This window comes from Oppia nitens, unplaced genomic scaffold (genome assembly GCF_028296485.1).
Source record: "Oppia nitens isolate AA-2021 unplaced genomic scaffold, nextdenovo-longstitch-racon4-pilon3 scaffold5_pilon_pilon_pilon, whole genome shotgun sequence".
Classification (NCBI taxonomy): Eukaryota; Metazoa; Arthropoda; class Arachnida; order Sarcoptiformes; family Oppiidae; genus Oppia; species Oppia nitens.
The window spans coordinates 2,838,392-2,856,303 of record NW_026533243.1 but is presented as its reverse complement, the minus strand read 5'-3'; the positions used below and the strand labels follow the sequence as shown (position 1 = coordinate 2,856,303).

At 29.6% G+C, this 17,912-nt stretch overlaps 2 protein-coding genes across 2 annotated transcripts in view; both read right to left on the bottom strand.

Annotated features, from left to right (window-relative positions):
• Nucleotides 1-520: 520 nt before the first annotated feature.
• LOC128961250 (RNA-binding protein FUS-like) lies at nucleotides 521-2,676 on the bottom strand. The gene is made up of 5 exons (XM_054307467.1): nucleotides 2,475-2,676; nucleotides 1,823-1,965; nucleotides 1,602-1,715; nucleotides 626-1,430; nucleotides 521-531 (listed from the first exon to the last, which is right to left on the bottom strand). Exons 1-5 carry the CDS (start codon nucleotides 2,674-2,676, stop codon nucleotides 521-523), a joined length of 1,275 nt encoding a protein of 424 aa, XP_054163442.1.
• A 3,801-nt stretch (nucleotides 2,677-6,477) lies between these two features.
• LOC128961752 (plexin-A2-like) overlaps nucleotides 6,478-17,912 on the bottom strand; it is a 36,077-nt gene continuing 24,642 nt past the window's right edge. Inside the window, exons 4-10 of the mRNA XM_054308014.1 lie at nucleotides 13,351-13,716; nucleotides 13,045-13,207; nucleotides 10,977-11,261; nucleotides 10,600-10,857; nucleotides 7,265-10,539; nucleotides 7,077-7,151; nucleotides 6,478-6,763 (exon numbers count right to left, since the gene is read on the bottom strand). Of these exons, the coding sequence (XP_054163989.1) occupies nucleotides 6,662-6,763; nucleotides 7,077-7,151; nucleotides 7,265-10,539; nucleotides 10,600-10,857; nucleotides 10,977-11,261; nucleotides 13,045-13,207; nucleotides 13,351-13,716 (4,524 nt within the window). The 3' untranslated portion in view covers nucleotides 6,478-6,661. The remainder of the gene's footprint in view (nucleotides 6,764-7,076; nucleotides 7,152-7,264; nucleotides 10,540-10,599; nucleotides 10,858-10,976; nucleotides 11,262-13,044; nucleotides 13,208-13,350; nucleotides 13,717-17,912) is intronic.

Below are 17,912 nucleotides of genomic sequence, written 5' to 3'. Positions count from 1 at the left end.
TTGCACAGCAAACTATTAATAATACAATATTATAAGATTTGACATTATTTTATTGCATAAAAAATTGATTTTATAAATTAAATGATTTTAATAAATTAATTTATTATAACATCAATAGTAGAATTCAGATATGCATACAGTGATAGATCATTAATAAATAAAATTGTTTTTTAAAATRTGACATTTGTGATAACAAATTTGTTATAAACTGTACATTTTGTACAGTATTTTTCATATTCATTATTAAAATTTAAATCATATAATTAATWAGATAGTAGATAATAAACATGTAAAYTATAAACCAAAAATGATTAATTAATTATTTAAAAGTATTTTTATCAACAAATATTGATTTTATTAAAATTAAAAAAATAATCAAAATGACAATAAAATTGATGCTTAAATAATGATTATAGATATATATATATATATAAACTTGGCTCCAAATATGTGAGATGAAAGTGATGGTAAAATTTATGTTAATTTATATAAATTTACGATATTTTGATTTATCAGAATTTCATTGAAAATCTTAGAYACAAAATACCAAAATTATATACAATTATAGATAAAATTWAWAATTATATAAAATTTAAAAATTATCCAAATAGTGATATTAAATTACTTAATGTTCCTCCACTGCTACTACCATATCCTCCACTTCCTCCATATCCTCCATAACTACTGCCACTACCTAAGCCACCACTACCTAATCCACCACTACCTAAGCCGCYACCCATCCCTGAATAAGGACTCATATAACTCATACTCATAGAACTAGAAGAACCGTATAGTTGTCTCAAAGTATTCAAATCTTGAGGTGTAATGTTAGCCAACGGGTCATTACTGCCGCCACTGTACGGGTATGAAGAGGGAGCAGTTTGTGATTGTGATCCRTATAACCCATATCCACCGCCGCCGCCGCCGCCATAACCGTATTGATTGCCGTAACCATAGGATTGTGTGGGTGGTTGTGAGTACATGTTATATGAATTCATGGCCGGTGGTGCTCCGTATCCGTAAGGACTGGGCATTGGAGCAGCATATGGATTAGGAGCATATTGAGGCTGAGATGAGGGAACTGGTGGTTGATATGGTTGTTGCACAGGTGCACTGGCAGCTGGTGTAGGTGCCGCATATTGAGAAGATGGCGTATTGCTTGCCATATTTGTAGCACTGGATGCTATGGGTGAGGGATTATATGCCCCACTTTGACTATATTGTGGTCCATTGTTTGGATAATTTTGGTAAGGCATCGGCGGATAACCTTGATATGCKGGAGGCGCGTAACTGGCCATTGAATTATAGCTTTGTGGTCCGTAATTGTATCCATAATTTTGGGAATATTGTTGTCCATAACTATTTGGAAGTGTTGGGGGTCCCACTTGAGGTCCCTGTTGTCCATATATAGAGTTGACTTGAGTTTGTGGCTAAAAAAATAATCAATAAATTTGTACAAAAATACTGTAATCAATATTTAACTTTTATTTAACATTAATTGACATTTAGAGACAAATAAAATAAAGTTAGARATGTATTGAAAGACATTTTTGTCACCAAAATGTTTGTTTAGTCAATGGATGTAATGATGAGATACTTACAAAGTTTAGACTACCCGTAGAGCCGCTATCAGAGCGACTGCCGCTACTAACAGACAGACTATAATAAGAAGGAGCGCTAAACTGACCGGTCGTTAGTTGATGTGTTGTCGGATCCTTTGAATAACAAATGAGACAAAAACCAAATTTCCCAATAAATCAGTCGTTTGACAGACAGATAACATAACAGTTTGTTAAAAGAGATAGTGATATATGATTCTCACCGCTGTTTTCAAGGTGTCTGTGCTATACTTCTTGTTATCGTCTAAACCGGATCTGTCTGTCGTCTTAACCAATGGATGCACTAAATTGTTTAATGAGTACGAATAGCCTCCTCTTTCTTGATTGAAGTCAAGCTTTGTTTTGCCTATAAATTAAAGACAATATCATTAAATGTTTAAGAGATTCAAATCTTAAAAATTTATTTTCCTATTATTTATTTTCAACAATACAACCATCAGTATTGAACTGACTGTTTATTTTGGACACAATTTATAGTATAACTAGAAAATAAAATCGCTTAATGTTTTCTTTTGTTTTTCTATCCATTAAAAACAATAATTATTTAATAATTTATGAACTCTTTTTATGGTGTAATAAATAAACTGCAAAAATAAAAGTTTTTACAATGTTTGACAATTTAAATTTGCCAAAAAGTATAACTTATATATCAGTATATATATATTATTATATTTTGTATTTTAATATGAATATTATATAAATGTATATTAATAAAATTAAAAAATGATAAGCATTATAGAAATTAAAAACTAATAATTTAAAAATATCATTAGATTACTYATATTAAAAAATAATAATAGTTATAAATAGTATTATATACTGTAATATATTATAAATAATATAAATGTAACGCACCGTTGTCTCCAAACTTTTGTGAATATGAAGGATTTAATACTCCCAATCCTATTGAAAATTTTGATCCACTATTAGTGATGGGAACAAACTTGTTGTCATCCAATGACTTTTTGTTGTCCATTAGTCCCGGAATAGTACCCGACACTTGTGATGACACTAATGCACAGGTAGTGCACAGTAATAGACAAATAAAAATCTTCATAATTTTCAATCTGATGTTAAACAACGTGTCGATAGTTTAAGAACAGAGATCTTTGAAAATATTTATTAAAGAAATTAAGATTTTTTTGAATATTTATGTGTCACACGAGTATGTTTGCAAAAAATGGACTGAACTGTTGGGATCTGAGCTACCAGTGCTGGCTCTCCATGGGAATCAAGTGACCGAATAAAAAACCAGTAAATATAATGAATGAATGTATAAATATGAAAAATAATTAGAATTTATATATATATTTATATTACAAATAAATAAAATATAAAATTAATTCGCTTTTGTTAATCAAAGAGGTGTGTCCTGTCCTKTCTTATGCTCTTATATTTAATTTTTCAAACAAATGACTGATAATAACTTTGAATGCTTTTATGCATTTATGTAATCCTGTGTCCATCTGGTACGGTAGGTCTGAGCCAACAGATAAAGAGACCATTTATGATAATTCATAGTCAACTCCATAAGCAACTCATAACATGWGATAATGTATACTCTATTAAAGCACTTGACCTCATTTTTAGACAACAATCTAACACATTCTGCATATTTCTAAACTTAACTCAACTCAACTAAAATCTACCGGAGCTGTAAAGCTCAGCGCATATAATCAGTGACTTAATAGTGTTAGTAGTGTTAGTAGTGTCCTACCAAATAGCCTATACCTGATGGCTATAATATCATTCAATGCTCTCAAGCGTTTCAATTTTTAGTGTTACAACTGAGTTATGCAAGCAATCAAAATAATAGCAAAATATACATAGATTTATATACAWTATTACTGTATAAATCAGTAAAAACTGTTTTTGTATYACAATTATGTGTTGAGCACTAAATTTGTCACAATTTTCTCTATGATAGAGACAATACATTATATGAAAGTCAGGAAACATAAGTACTTGTCTTGTTTTGGGAACAAATTCTRCCAAATATTTGCTCAGATTTATTGAGACCAACGCCCGCAACATTCATATATATATATATATTAATTTTATATCATATAATAATCATTTTTTTATTACTTGAGTCATAAAAATATACAACAAAATGTTTGTGACATATTTATATACTAAAATATTTAGTGTATACGCTAAAGTAGTCAAATTTAAATATAAATGAAAAAAATAAACTCATTTATATTAATAATAAATTATAAAAATAATTTTCTATAAGTTTATTATTTATTTAATATTTTGTGCACTATAAATCTCAATTAAATATTTTAATTATAGTAAATATTAATAAATTAATAATATAACTGATATTTTATATTAAATATTAATTTTTAAATGTTTATTAGTTTTATTTTATTTATAGAACTTTTATGAACAAAATTCGTATAAATAATCKTATAAATAAAAATTGATTTKAAATTTTATTTGATTTAAATAGTAAAMTCAAATAATAAATTAAWCAATTAAATTTATTTGTTTAAAAAGTTTATTTATTACACATTTATTTTATATACTGTACAATATTGTATTTATATTTATATACTTAAATAATTATTTATTAATAAATGATTTTGTTATTATTAAATAATTTGTATCATTTAAATATAAGTTAGTAATTTGATCTGAAAAAGTATTGAAAAAATTTATACAAAAATGTGATTTCTGTGWCAAATCAAATCTCAAAATTTATACAAAACAAAGACTTTCATAATAGTAGTTAATAATGGCTTATAAATTATATTTTACATTACAATCTATTATTATAGCAAAGTTCATTACAAGCGGCACTTTAAGGCCCCAAATGTCACACGTAATCATGTCTTCAATGAATTTCTTTTATAAATTTTTTTGTTGTTTTAAACTATTTGTTGTTATTTTCACTTAAATTGATAGCGAAAATCATAATAATAATAATAATAATAATAATAATCATTACTATAATAATAACACATTTAAATAATGCATGAGATAATCAAAAACTAATGGAAGACACGTGTAATATATGCTAAAGATGTCAGAGGTTTTCATACACATAGAGCTATTCAAAGAGATTCATGTATTATGACATGACTTCACATTAAAGACAATTATTATTATTATTATTATTATTTTCATTTACTTTCATTCATTTGTCAATAAGTTTGTGTTGTATTGATTTTGATGTTTAAATCTATATAATGTCATCTCAAATATTCATTAAACAGAAAAATTTCATTTATCTCAAAATGTTTTATWATAAAAAACAATTAGTGATATAATGTGATGGCAATGTATRTATAGATTACTGTATAAAAATGAGTAATAATTAGCTCCCTTTTCTATTTGCTGCAGTGATTCGTGAGTCTATTATGTAATATAAGTGAAAAGAGAGCCTATTGTTTGAGTGTTTATAAAAACAACATAAAATATTCATAATTTTGGTGCACAAGTATGTGAAGCAAGGAATGTCACATTTTTGTATATTATAAGTGAATTTATTAAATTTACTCTTATAATTATTAAAAATCTAATATAAAATGACTACACAAATAAACCTATACAATAATAKTTATATAATAGATGTGTATTTGTTATATAGTTTGTAAACAATTATAATAATCATTTTTTRTTTTATTAAAAATGTATTATTAAAAATTTGTATATTTATAAATAACAATTAAATTAATTGGTCTAAAAACGTATTTGTGACAAAATATTTCCAACTGGTATTAAAAATACAAAACACGTATACATTTATTTTTATTGGTATAGTCTAAGTGTAGACTCATTGATACCATATACAGTATTATAGATATTGATTAGTAAACTCATTTTGATGATAGCTAAAGAGCATCAATATATAATTGAAAATCGCTATTTCATAGTGGGGTCACCAATCAGGCACACAATCTTTAATTGTTATATATTATACACTCGAGTCTCTCTTCATTTCAAATATTTGTTTTGTAGAAAAATCTTTCATTACTTTTTTTGTAGTAAAGGAGCTGTCATTTGTTAAATTATWAATCTATAATATAGTATAAATTTAATAACATTTTTCATCACTCAAATATCAGTAATATGTAAAATTGTTTGTATTTAAATTAAATAATTGATAATAAATTCAATAAATAATTTAACTTTCTCAAATAGCTAAAACAATTAGAGCACCAATTAAAATTTTTAAATTACTTAATAAATATAATGCTTTTACAATATAAATATCTTAAATATAAATTTCATTATTTAAATAAAATTTTTAATATAATAAAAATTAATAAAAAGCTTTGTATCATTATAAATCTCATTTTTAGTGTATAAAATATCTTCAATGCCTAATAATATTGTTAGTCTTATCTAAAAAAGTAAATTAAAAAAATTGCACCAAATATTTTCACAAATAGTATACATTTTCAAAATTAATGGTGACTTCAAATGTATATCTATTAAAATTCAGTTGTATAATATTAGTTTAAAATTTAATAAAAATCAAGTTTCATAAAAATTAATATATTTATGTGGCACTAAACGAGATATAGTATAAAAAGATATAAATAAATATATAAATTTAGCTCATATTTTGTCGCTAAATATTCATTCAAAATTCACTTCTTTTCATTCAATTATCTCATAAATATATAAAACCTCATAAAAATCATCTCTTCATTAAATAATCGCATTTAATAACATTAATCAAATCTCTATAAATATTATTTATGTTTTAKATATTGTAATGCAGTTGTTTAAAAAAAACTACAAAATTGGTGTTTTTGATGAACTAATCACAGCAACAATAATCATATTAATATTTTAAAAAATAATAATAATTAATTCATAATGTTTGTTATCATTTATAATTATTATAATATAAACAAAATTAATTATTTTTATGATATGAATGGTATGTATAAAGTAGTAAAACTAGAAAATAGATTTTGATTTGACAAAAATTAATCAAATGCTGCGATGCGTTTGACACATGTGTTGATTTTGGTATGAAAGAGGGGATGTTATAATAGTTTTATGGTAATGAATGGTATGGCTTATGGATCTGACTCTCCGGTCATAATTTGGTGGACCTGTTCCAGTTTCCACGACAACTTRTTCTTTCGTGAAAACTCGTCCTCTTCTAGTGTTTGCATTAACTATAGATTTGTTGTAAAAATTTTGAACATTAGATAAAAATAGATAATCAAAATTATGTTATTGTTATTATTAGAGTAATAGAGTATAATTAGCTAACAGTCATGTCATGGTCGGAGAAAATCTATTATAAAACATGACTCCAAAAATGACATTCAAAATAAATGTTAACTAATTATTTRTTAATTATATGTAAATAGAAATATAGTTTATGTGTTATTTTTGGTTAAATTTCACATTCATTAAAAATCTATTTCATTGTATCACAAATATAACAATAAGAGTTTGAGTAGTAGTCAAGTGGTAGTTAATTACCTGTTCATTATATTTGAAGGCATAACTGTATAGTTCATGGAGTGCCACATTTGTATTGAATTCGTGCGCGTGTTGCTAATGGAAAGGGAGAAACAGTTTGATTAATTAGGGATTTCCTTTAAGCAAATCATTAAATGAATATTAAATATTTATTTAAATTAATGACAAAATAGCAAAATCAATGTTACCCTCGACTCTTCAGCAAGCATTGCATTCATGTCCTGATCACTGATAGCAGGCATGTGTTGAATGTCTTGATAGTATCTTTCGACCCAATCCTTGTAAATAGGGATGTCTTTGGCGTACAAGAGTTTACTACTTGGCGAGTCTTTTCCCAATCGATGGTCAGATGTGGAACAGGCGTCCATAAATGTTTGTGCGACCACCGATAGACATGAGTCGACTATATTTGATTTGTTTATGTCAAATACAAAGTTTGGGTTTTTAATGAGATTAACCCAAAACCTGAGAGGCAAACTGTTTGACTTCCATGTATGAACCACTTCAGAATCAGTGATTCCGTGATTAAGGGCCTGATCGTCAAGAAAGTCAAACATATATTTGATGGCTAAAGGCAGTGCTGAACCCCGATGTGCGGTACTAAAGATGGTTTCAAAGAGGTCGTCCACAAACTTTTGTAGAGTGCCTTTTGTGGCTAAAAGACGTGTCAAATATATTTCAGATACCATTTTATTAGTCCTCTCTCCTTCTTTGCTATTGTCATTGTCGTGATGTTTGACTAAATGCCAATATTTGTAACCATTTTCCAAATCATGATTGAGAGGWGATGTAGCCCGACTGAGGGGCGGTGAGGAGGCTTTATTAAAACCGAAATTTAATGTCTCGTATTTGTGTGATTTGTCCATCTTTTCAGACAAAATTGAATGAATGTTATACATTGAGCTCTGTTTAGGCACTAATGTTAGTGACGAGCCGTCAGAACACTTATAGTGGGCCAAACAATTTAAGCGCTTCCATTCACCCTCTTGTTTGGTGGTCTGATCCTCTTCAGACAGTATAAGTCGACCGGACTGACCGGTTCGCCACTCAAGATCCAGATCTTCTTTGAGTGGACGCTGTGAATATGGAATACTACGATAAATAGAGTCTAAAGACTTTTCTTTGACTTGGCTTATGGTATCACAATCTAACACTTTGACGGGTGTCTCCATACTGTCCGCTTGTAAAAGTTGATCCAATCCAGACATGTATGCCGTTTGTGGTGACATCGATACATAAACGGTGATTACTTTATACTCAATCTGTTGTCGAATTAATTTCTCTTCTGATAGTGAATACCGGGCTTCTGAAGTGACTGCATCTACCGGTCCCTTATCAACCTGTTGTTTGATAGCCCGATAAAGAAGAAACAGTGGATCCCCGGCACACTCCTTAAGAAACTTGTATAATAAGAATGTAAACCATGAACTTAACATCTTTTCTGCTACTGATTCAGTTCGTCGTAACAATAGTTTCGGATGACTCTTGCCTTCGATACACTTCTCAATCAAATCAGCTAACAATGTCTTCAATATATCAGTGCAATACTCCATCTTTCCCTGAAGTGTAACCATTATAAGTGAGGCCACATTTACTCTGTCTCTCATAGAAAAGTAACGATTAGATTCAAGTGTCCGAATGAATAGCAATAGAAACGTCTTATTCATCACTAATTGACCGAAATATCGAAGTCCTTTCTCGACATATACTCTCTTTGTTGGATCCATTTGCATATCTCTTAGCACTGGATGGTCCTCAATGTTAGGAAACAACACTTTCATTGTATACATGCGATAATCAAGGAATGGAATACCACCGACAGTCAAATCACTTGTCAGATCAGTCATTTCAGTTTGTAATTCAGCAAAAGCTTCTTTACATTCAGAGGCAACTCTTAACTCAAGGACATCCATCTGTTCCTGCATTGTCTTTAATACACGACTACTTTCTGTTGACTTTCTTCGATAGAGTATTAGTATAAAGACGACAATTAAAAATAGTATACAAATGCCAACAATCACTATAATAAGTAAATGTTGTTGAAGTGGTTCATATGGAGGCGACGCCGAGTCATAACTTAGTTTTCCGATCGTAAAATTAAGTCTTCCGCCAACACTTACAATCACTTCAGGAATTGATTCCGAACTTTTGCCTGATTGTGGTTGAATTGCCGGAGGACGGCATGTAAGCTGCAAACGTGATAGTGATGTCACATTGCAAGTACTTGTGCCAATCCAAACGGTGACATCGGACTCTTGAGAAGCGCCATCAAGATTCTTGCCATTTATAGTGAGATATTCGCTTCGATAATATTTTATGCCATTGTCTTCAGTGAATGGATGATATACAGGGTTGCGATACATTCGGAATTTAGAGAATGGGTTCCATTTTCGAGTACTCAAACCCATTACAGATTTGACGGCATCCATAATAAAGCCGAAGTCAAGTTCAACAAATTCTCGGTCATCGGAAAACTCCATATTTTCTGTGGGAACGTACGGACTCTCGCATTTCATTTCAACAGCAGAAATGGGTGTACAGTTACTGACAAATTTTTCGTCATCCACTTCGACATACATCTGTGGTTTTTGTATTATATTAAGATGTTCGCCTTTAACTGATATAGTAATACCACCGGAAGGTATACCACGTGCTTCACCTCTATTTCCTCCCGAACCTGATTCGACAGAATTAATTCGTGGATCTTCGACGTAAAGATAATTGTAATAATCGAAAAATCGGAGTCCATTGTCGAACTTGACCCTCACTTTCTCTTCTCCCGGCATATGTCGAGCACTTGTTATACATTCGGCTAAATTGAGTGTACGTCGAGTGACATTACAAGAAAGACTACCCAAGAAAGCCTCAGCTCGTGAACCGGCGTCCATATTAAGTCCTTCAATATAAAGTCGAGTCCCACCAGACATCGGTCCTTTACTGGGAGATATGGTTAAGATTTTTGGATTAACAAACACATAAAACTCCTTTGATTTGGCCACAAAATCATTGAGCACTTTGACAATAATAGGACCCGAAATAGAGCCTAACTGTGCCTGCATTCCGGTTGTCATATTGCGAGGGCTTTGGACATTACATTTGATTTTTGCTGTCTTTACGTACTCTTCTCGATAAGGATTACAATTGACAACACCGACTGTATGTCCGTTGACTTCATGTGAAATGCCTACACCGGTAGAAATATCTTCAAAAGTACGTCCTAAATTGATGCCTTCAATAGTAACATTAGTGCCACCTTCCCAGGGACCTGACTTTGGATAAAAATCCAAAATTTTCGGATCGGGACATATTTGTTGTCTATTGAGCCACAATGTGTTGTGATGACGACATTGTTCCTGCACTTGACAAGTGTCTGTGTCCTGACACCATCCGCAACCATACTTTTCTTGTAGTTCCAAACAAAATCCACAATTAGGTGCCATTCCTTGGCATCGGTAAATCAACACTTTATTTTAAAGGAAAAAATATAAAAATATGTTTTATATTGCATTCAAATAAGTCAAACCATGAATGTTCTCGGGATTGTCCAGTGGTTTACTACCGTCCCAAATGACAGCAAACAATGAGGTAATATTAGGTTGAGTACCGAGATATGAGAACTCAAGACCTTCGCAATAGATGGTGTCTCCCAAGAGTTGTGCGTTTACTTGTTTGACTCTACCCTCGATATTAAACTGACAGACAAAACGTGTCGACACAATGAACTGAGGAATGTTATCGACCTTCACTTGAATGCGTTTGGAGATACCGCTCGGCACCAGTACTATCGTATATAAATACATATATAATACAATAACAATACATTAATAATAGATGTTTTGTTGTTCAGTGCCGGATCTATGATAAGATGGTATCATAATATGATTGACATCTGCTACTCACCTTCAGTAGTTCCACCAGCGGTAGCATTAATACGCGGACAAAAACCGGGACCCGATCGTATGCTCGGACCTACWGATGATATGCCAGTGACTAAAATATCATTGCGACAGTTCTCGCCCGTGTCGTGTGTGCATCGGTGTCCACCCACACACCAATCGCACGGGAATGGACTGGACACACATGCTGTACAACTCTGGTATGAACTACAGTCGTAAAATGTAAAGTTTGTGGCGACAAAGTCGGGACCAACTTTCATACGCACAGATAGTTTTGCAGTGAAATGATCTGTGAATTGTAATAATTATAATGAATGCTTTAATCATTTTTATATCTGGTTTTTCATTAAATATAATAAACATTATTTAATGAGAGGAGGAATGGTTTGCAGATATATCAGTAGARTACAGTTATATATAATAAATTCAATATAACCTAATATATGACATTAATATATTTTTTTGATGATAATAGTTATGGATTGGGCGGTAGTCTAGCAATAATGATATTAATGAGTATTCATTTTGATATATGAGTACACATTACATAATAAAAAAATAAATTACAAATTATAGCTAATAATTAAAGACAAGACAGGTTTTTGGTGGTCACGTATGTTATGTCACATTTCTGGTCAGTTATCTGATAATAGTTTAGACCGCATATAACACTTATGCATAATATTTAAATGTATAGCTAGAGTATTAACTACTGGTCCACACAATCCCTTAATTTTAATTTTGACGCTTAAACCTGAATACTAATGAGGGAATGGGATGTATGGCAAAGGCATGCATTGAATTTTTAACACAACATAGATATGCAAATACTGTAGTTATACAGCCAACAACACCATAGAGCACATTATATATATATATATATATTGTATAAATGCATATATAATTATATAACTGTTTTGTAAGCATTTAAACAATGTATTGTATTATATAGTGGTGCTCACAGAGCTGACAACAGAGCTAACCATAGTTAACATTTGCTTTTCATAGTAAATATAGTATAAAATTTAATTTAGAGACATATTTGGGATGGCATTCGTGATTGCGATGAAAAATAATAATAATATGAATATATTTATATAAAAAACAAATTCTGTTAAATATATAGCATTTAAATATACAGTCAAATGTATATTTTAATCCATGAATTGCCAAAAGCGGTACACTTTTGAATAACATTTTTATTTTTAACGAAACAATTAAATATTCTTTTAGTTAAGAAATGCACGAAAATAACAAATAATAATATATTTTATGTGCCTTTTCTTTATGTATTTTTCATTATTTTGTATTGTTTTGTTTTCTTACTTCTCTCACACAAATTTACTATTCATTTAACACATATATTATATATACATTATATTTTGTAAATTTTTAATCTAATGTAGTAATTAAAGGCAAAGCACCTGTTCATTGATGGCAATGTCATTCGTGTCTCTATTATTAAGCTAAACAATTATGCAATGCTTAATACACTACATTCAGGCAATTCACTAATTTATTGAATTAAAAAACTATTATTAAATAGTTTAAATWGTTTTCATTTTTTTATGAAACATATGAAATAAAATTAATTATTAAAACATTTTTCTAATTTAGTAATTAAATTGTAATAAAAATWAATTTACATTTTAAAGTTCTATTKYAAAATTTTTCTATTTTTTCATATAAACATWGATAGTTRTGAAAATAAAAGTAAAAATAAATGTTTCATATAATTATGATTTACATCCATTTAATAGACAATAAAATATTTAAAGTAAATATCGTAATATTGACCAAAAATGAGTATAATTCGTAATAAAAATAATTGATTTATTAAACAGAGTGGACGGCTATTACATGAGAAGKAAAGTTTGCTATTTTATTGTAAAAATGATGTAATAATAAAAAAGCAAACAAACATTAATATACTGTAGTGTTGTGTATTGTGCACTAATAGAGTGAATACTAGCGAAAAAATACACTAATAGCTAACAGTAAAGTAAATGTAAAGACCATATATATGGTGTTTATTGGTCTCCAATGAGAAATAATAGTATAGCAATACATACGCTGTCCGGGAGATATTGGTGGTAATGAGTCAGTCGGTGGTGTCGGACAACTGACACCATTTGCAGAACGGCTGGCATTWGTTATCTGAGTCTTGGCTGCCGCTGTAAACGCACAGAAGAACTGACCCTCCAGTACAGGCAGGTTATCGATCACCAGAGATAGCTATTTATATTAATAAAGACAACATAAGAGGAGATAAAAGAAATAGTTATCAAAAAAGTGCAAACTATTGAAAACAATAGAAATACAAGTAAAATAAATTGTCTCCACTTTTGACACATTGAAGACAACAATAATAGACTTACAGTTCTGGCAGTTGTCCTCTGTATTTGTGGCGGATGGACGTGAGTAATGGTCGTGCATTTCCCGCTTTTGTATGAYAACCAATAGAGCGGGTCCTGAGCCGCCTCAGCACAATCACTCCTAAGTGAACACTTGTTTTCTAATGAACACCAACCACAGTACGGGTCACGGGCTCCGAGACATTCACTACATGTGCGATACACCTGACACTCCTGTACTTTGACTAATGTGACTCTCCTTGTGGTCATTACGTATAAATAGTTTTTGTTATTAAGATCAACGAAATACATGTCGGCATTGACAGCACTTCCTTCCTCTATAACAATGTCGGAGAACTCAAATGCATTCAGACTCGACTCTACCACTGCCTATAATTTTGAAATCAAAATATAATTATAATTAATTAATAATAATTTGATTATTAAATCAACTGTYAATACAATAAGTGTTATTRTATTGTAAGATAACATACAATAGCTTATCAAATTGAGATTTACAGATATAGTAAACAAAAATCATGATAAATGAAATCAAAACTTAATGTTACTGTTTATTCGACTCTCAATTTCACACTTTTTTTATAACAATATGAAAAAACATAATACAAATCAAGTTATTTCTTTGGCTTTTTCTCGCTTTGTTGTTATTATTATTTTCAAGTCTGGAATTCATATAATAATACTAATAATATAACATTTTTATAATATAATATGTTATTTTCAGAAAAAATAAAAATGATATTCAAGCAATTCATACAATCGTTGAAAAACCATTTTCAATACCTTTATATGGCAAACATAGAAATCTGAAAACGTGAAAATTAAACTAACAATTGAAATATAAAAGAGTAAAAGATAGCAGAAAATTGATGTTTAAAATATCAAGACGTGATATCAACGAGTGATCAAAATATATTGATATAGTCTCTTAAAAATTATATATATATTAATTTTACAGCAAATAAAGGTAAGAAAAACAACTTTAATGAGATTTCGCTAACATTTTCTGTATTTGTTTTTTAAAAGTCAATACTATATTGATTTTAGTAAAAAGAATAAAACATAAAAATAATTAATTCAATGAAATTATCAAATGAGTGCTCTTTTCAAATATTTTAATTATTTCTAACAAAAAATAGTATAATAAATTAATTAGTAAAATAAAAGCTCAAATCAATTCAAATTTGAGTTTTAAATATATTGTATGTTAATTGAAAAGACAAAAATCTTTTCATWGATGAGATGGCGTGACTTTAAAATAAAGCTTACTTTTGAAGCTTTAGAGGATAGCCTTTTTAATATTATATAACTTTCACATGTATTATGTATTACAACATGTCTAATATATATTAAATTAAATTTTATAAAATGCGGTTTTATGTYTTAATGATTGCATTTCAATAGAAATGTTGTATTTTTTACTKTACGACCTAACACGATATGTAAGYAATGGTGTTAAGAGATGCTATGTGATAGTGAAAGCAGTTGTTTTAAAAATGCTACGATAGGTGAAGGTGTAAGATATATAATAGTTTATTATTTAAACTGTTTTATAGTACTATTGCTTTTACTATTAACTGATATTATCTGACAAACCTCGAGACAAGCCATTCATCAATCATTTTGACTTATGATAGACTTAACACTAACTCTCATTTCGTTGACCTAAACATTAAATTCAAATTTTGAAGCGTTTAATAAATCAATAATAAAGTGGAAGTTATTTAATATATGTTCATATAATTTATRCCACTTTTAAAAAATTGAGTAAAAATTTTGCTAAAATGTTGACAAAATACACTAATATGAGTCTAAATTGAAGTATATTAATACACGGTTAAATAAAATCTCTTTTATTAAGGTATTGATTTTGAAGATACAGATATTAAATCAGATGACATAAATAGACTAATAATATATATGCGATTAATGTGTCGGTGATTCACTATCACCTGCAAAGACAGTGCACGATATTAGACAATAAATATCTAATATGTCTAATGTGTGACACAATCTGCAAATGAGTTGACAATGAAATGAGTGATGTATATCAATGGTATACTACTAATAGTTATAGTGTATTGCATAAAACAAACATAGCTAAGTCATTACAGTCAAACTTTTGACATAAATTGAAAATTACAAGTAATTTGCAATAATTTTAAAGTCAGATTCAAAATTTTGTGCAATTAATCAATAGATTTAAACCATTAGAGGGAAACATGAGATGAGCAGTCATATGGTTAGTACATCGAGATTGGAGATCAAAATTCATTTACTGCCAGTAATTTTAAGGGAGGGGGAAACCAATGGGGGAACCTATAGTTTGCTACATAAGTGTGTGTGTGTGTGTGAGGTAGCGATAGATGTGCACACAAAGCGAGACAATTACTAAATAGGAAAAGTAATATTATATTATCGGTGCTTTCAGTGGAGGCAAATCAGTGGCATAACTGGCATTACAGAGACATTACAAACATATTGCATGTGATATTCAGTGAACCGAAACACTAAATCTAAAAGGACTGCAAACGTTGTGAACGATATACTAATAGAGAGACTATTTCTCGGCTCAGACTCGACTCAACCCGAAAAGCATACAATCGTGTCGTCTCTGGAAATGCTTTTCAAATGGTTATGTTGGATGGTCTCCACGGAAACATACCAGTCCTACTGTATATATATATATATACTATCACTACTCTCAACAGTCATCTTTCCCTTAATTCTCTATAGAGTACTACTGCTTCTCAATGCAAACAATATTATATAACAGTAGTTATATTCAACTGATAGTACAAAGAAAAGAGACACGAATTATATTATTTTGTTTGGGTTTATGTGTTGAGTGAGTCGGTAGTCGATGGTTTCAACTGTTAGGCCACTTGTTGCCATAACAGTCGTGAGAGAGGATATGTGGAGGAATAATAAAGGGATATTGCAGTTATAGTCAATGTCTAATACACCCAGAAGACACACAAATGTCAGACAAATATTATATTTTTATTATATATAAAGACTAACATTTGTTGAGCTTCTCATATAAAGTTATATTTAAAAGTACACATAAAAGGATAGGGAAAGAAAGATACAGACTCTCCAAAAATATTATTTCTATATGCAATGCACTCAAAAACATTATATCCTCTTTAAAAAAATGATATTTTCTCAATCGATTCGTGTGCTTATATAAAAAATATTTATTTTACAGACAAAAAGCATCGAAAACATAATATAACTCAAGTAAAAATGTATATATTTTTATAGAAAATTATACATATGTTCTACTCATGTAAGATATCAAGTTATGCATTGTTATGAGATTTTCAAATTATTTCATTTGCTTTTCATTGTATATGATATTGATTTTATAAGTATCCAAAATATCCTTTTTAGTGGTAAATTTCAAAGTTATCAACTCGTTATGAATCAGTTTAATCAGCCGTATGTCTTACGTAAACCAAAAAAGTAGTCCAAAACCAACAGATTCTGCAAAATATCGATCCGTTAGCTCAGGTTTGACGAACTTTTCGGTGATTGTATTATATAGTGAAAGCCCATCACAACATGGACTGACAACACACACACACAATATAGTACTATTATATAYATATACAGAGTTTTGCTTCAAGAGTCAGCAGCAACTGCTGTGCAATGAAACAGATATGTTATATGATATAAGCTTTTGCAGTACAATAGAGAAATACTGTACATTCAATTTTATACAATAATAATAATAACAAATTCAGAACAATAGGCAATATATAACATTATATAGCATACAGACTGAGTGGTTGGCATTGCTTTGCATTAACAGCTAATTTCATTCAGATGAACACCAAATCCAATAAACAATTTATTGATTTACCATTTCTACTGTTTTGCCAGTGATTTACACCAACACAATGAGCCCGTCATCTCCCTCTCCCTCGATATCCATTTAGTGATTTTTTGTCTCTAATATTTTAGATGCTTTTCAGAGTCAACAACACTAGAGATATAGAGAAAGTGTCAAAACGAGAGATTCATCTCTTATCTCATACAATCTTAGCTATGGATTCAATGATTAAACGAAAAACTAATATAAGTCAATAAATATATTGTATATTTTGGACAATAAATATAAACATCAGAACTGTTGCATTAGTGTTGATATTATAAATATAGTGAATATCCAAATGTTGGTGTCTTTGTGGTATAAAACAACTCTTACAACCGGAATAACAGTTTGTTAATCTTTAGACTATTATCTCATGTATTGGTAGATAAGACGGATATTTGATTTTAGACTTAAAATAATAAAAATTAAACAAATAATATAGACTTTATATATTCAAGATTTAGAGTACATCTGCAGCGACAAAGACAACCTCAATGGTGACGACAATCCCAGAAGTGTCACATTTCATCATTTGTCAGTCAGTGCACTACCAGCTAATGACATTCAAACCCATTCGCCTTACAAACACTTAAATCGCTGATAACATTAGTGATGACACACAACACTTAATTTATGACAAAAATGTTGTTTAAGACACTGGATGGTCGTTGTGGACAACAATAAA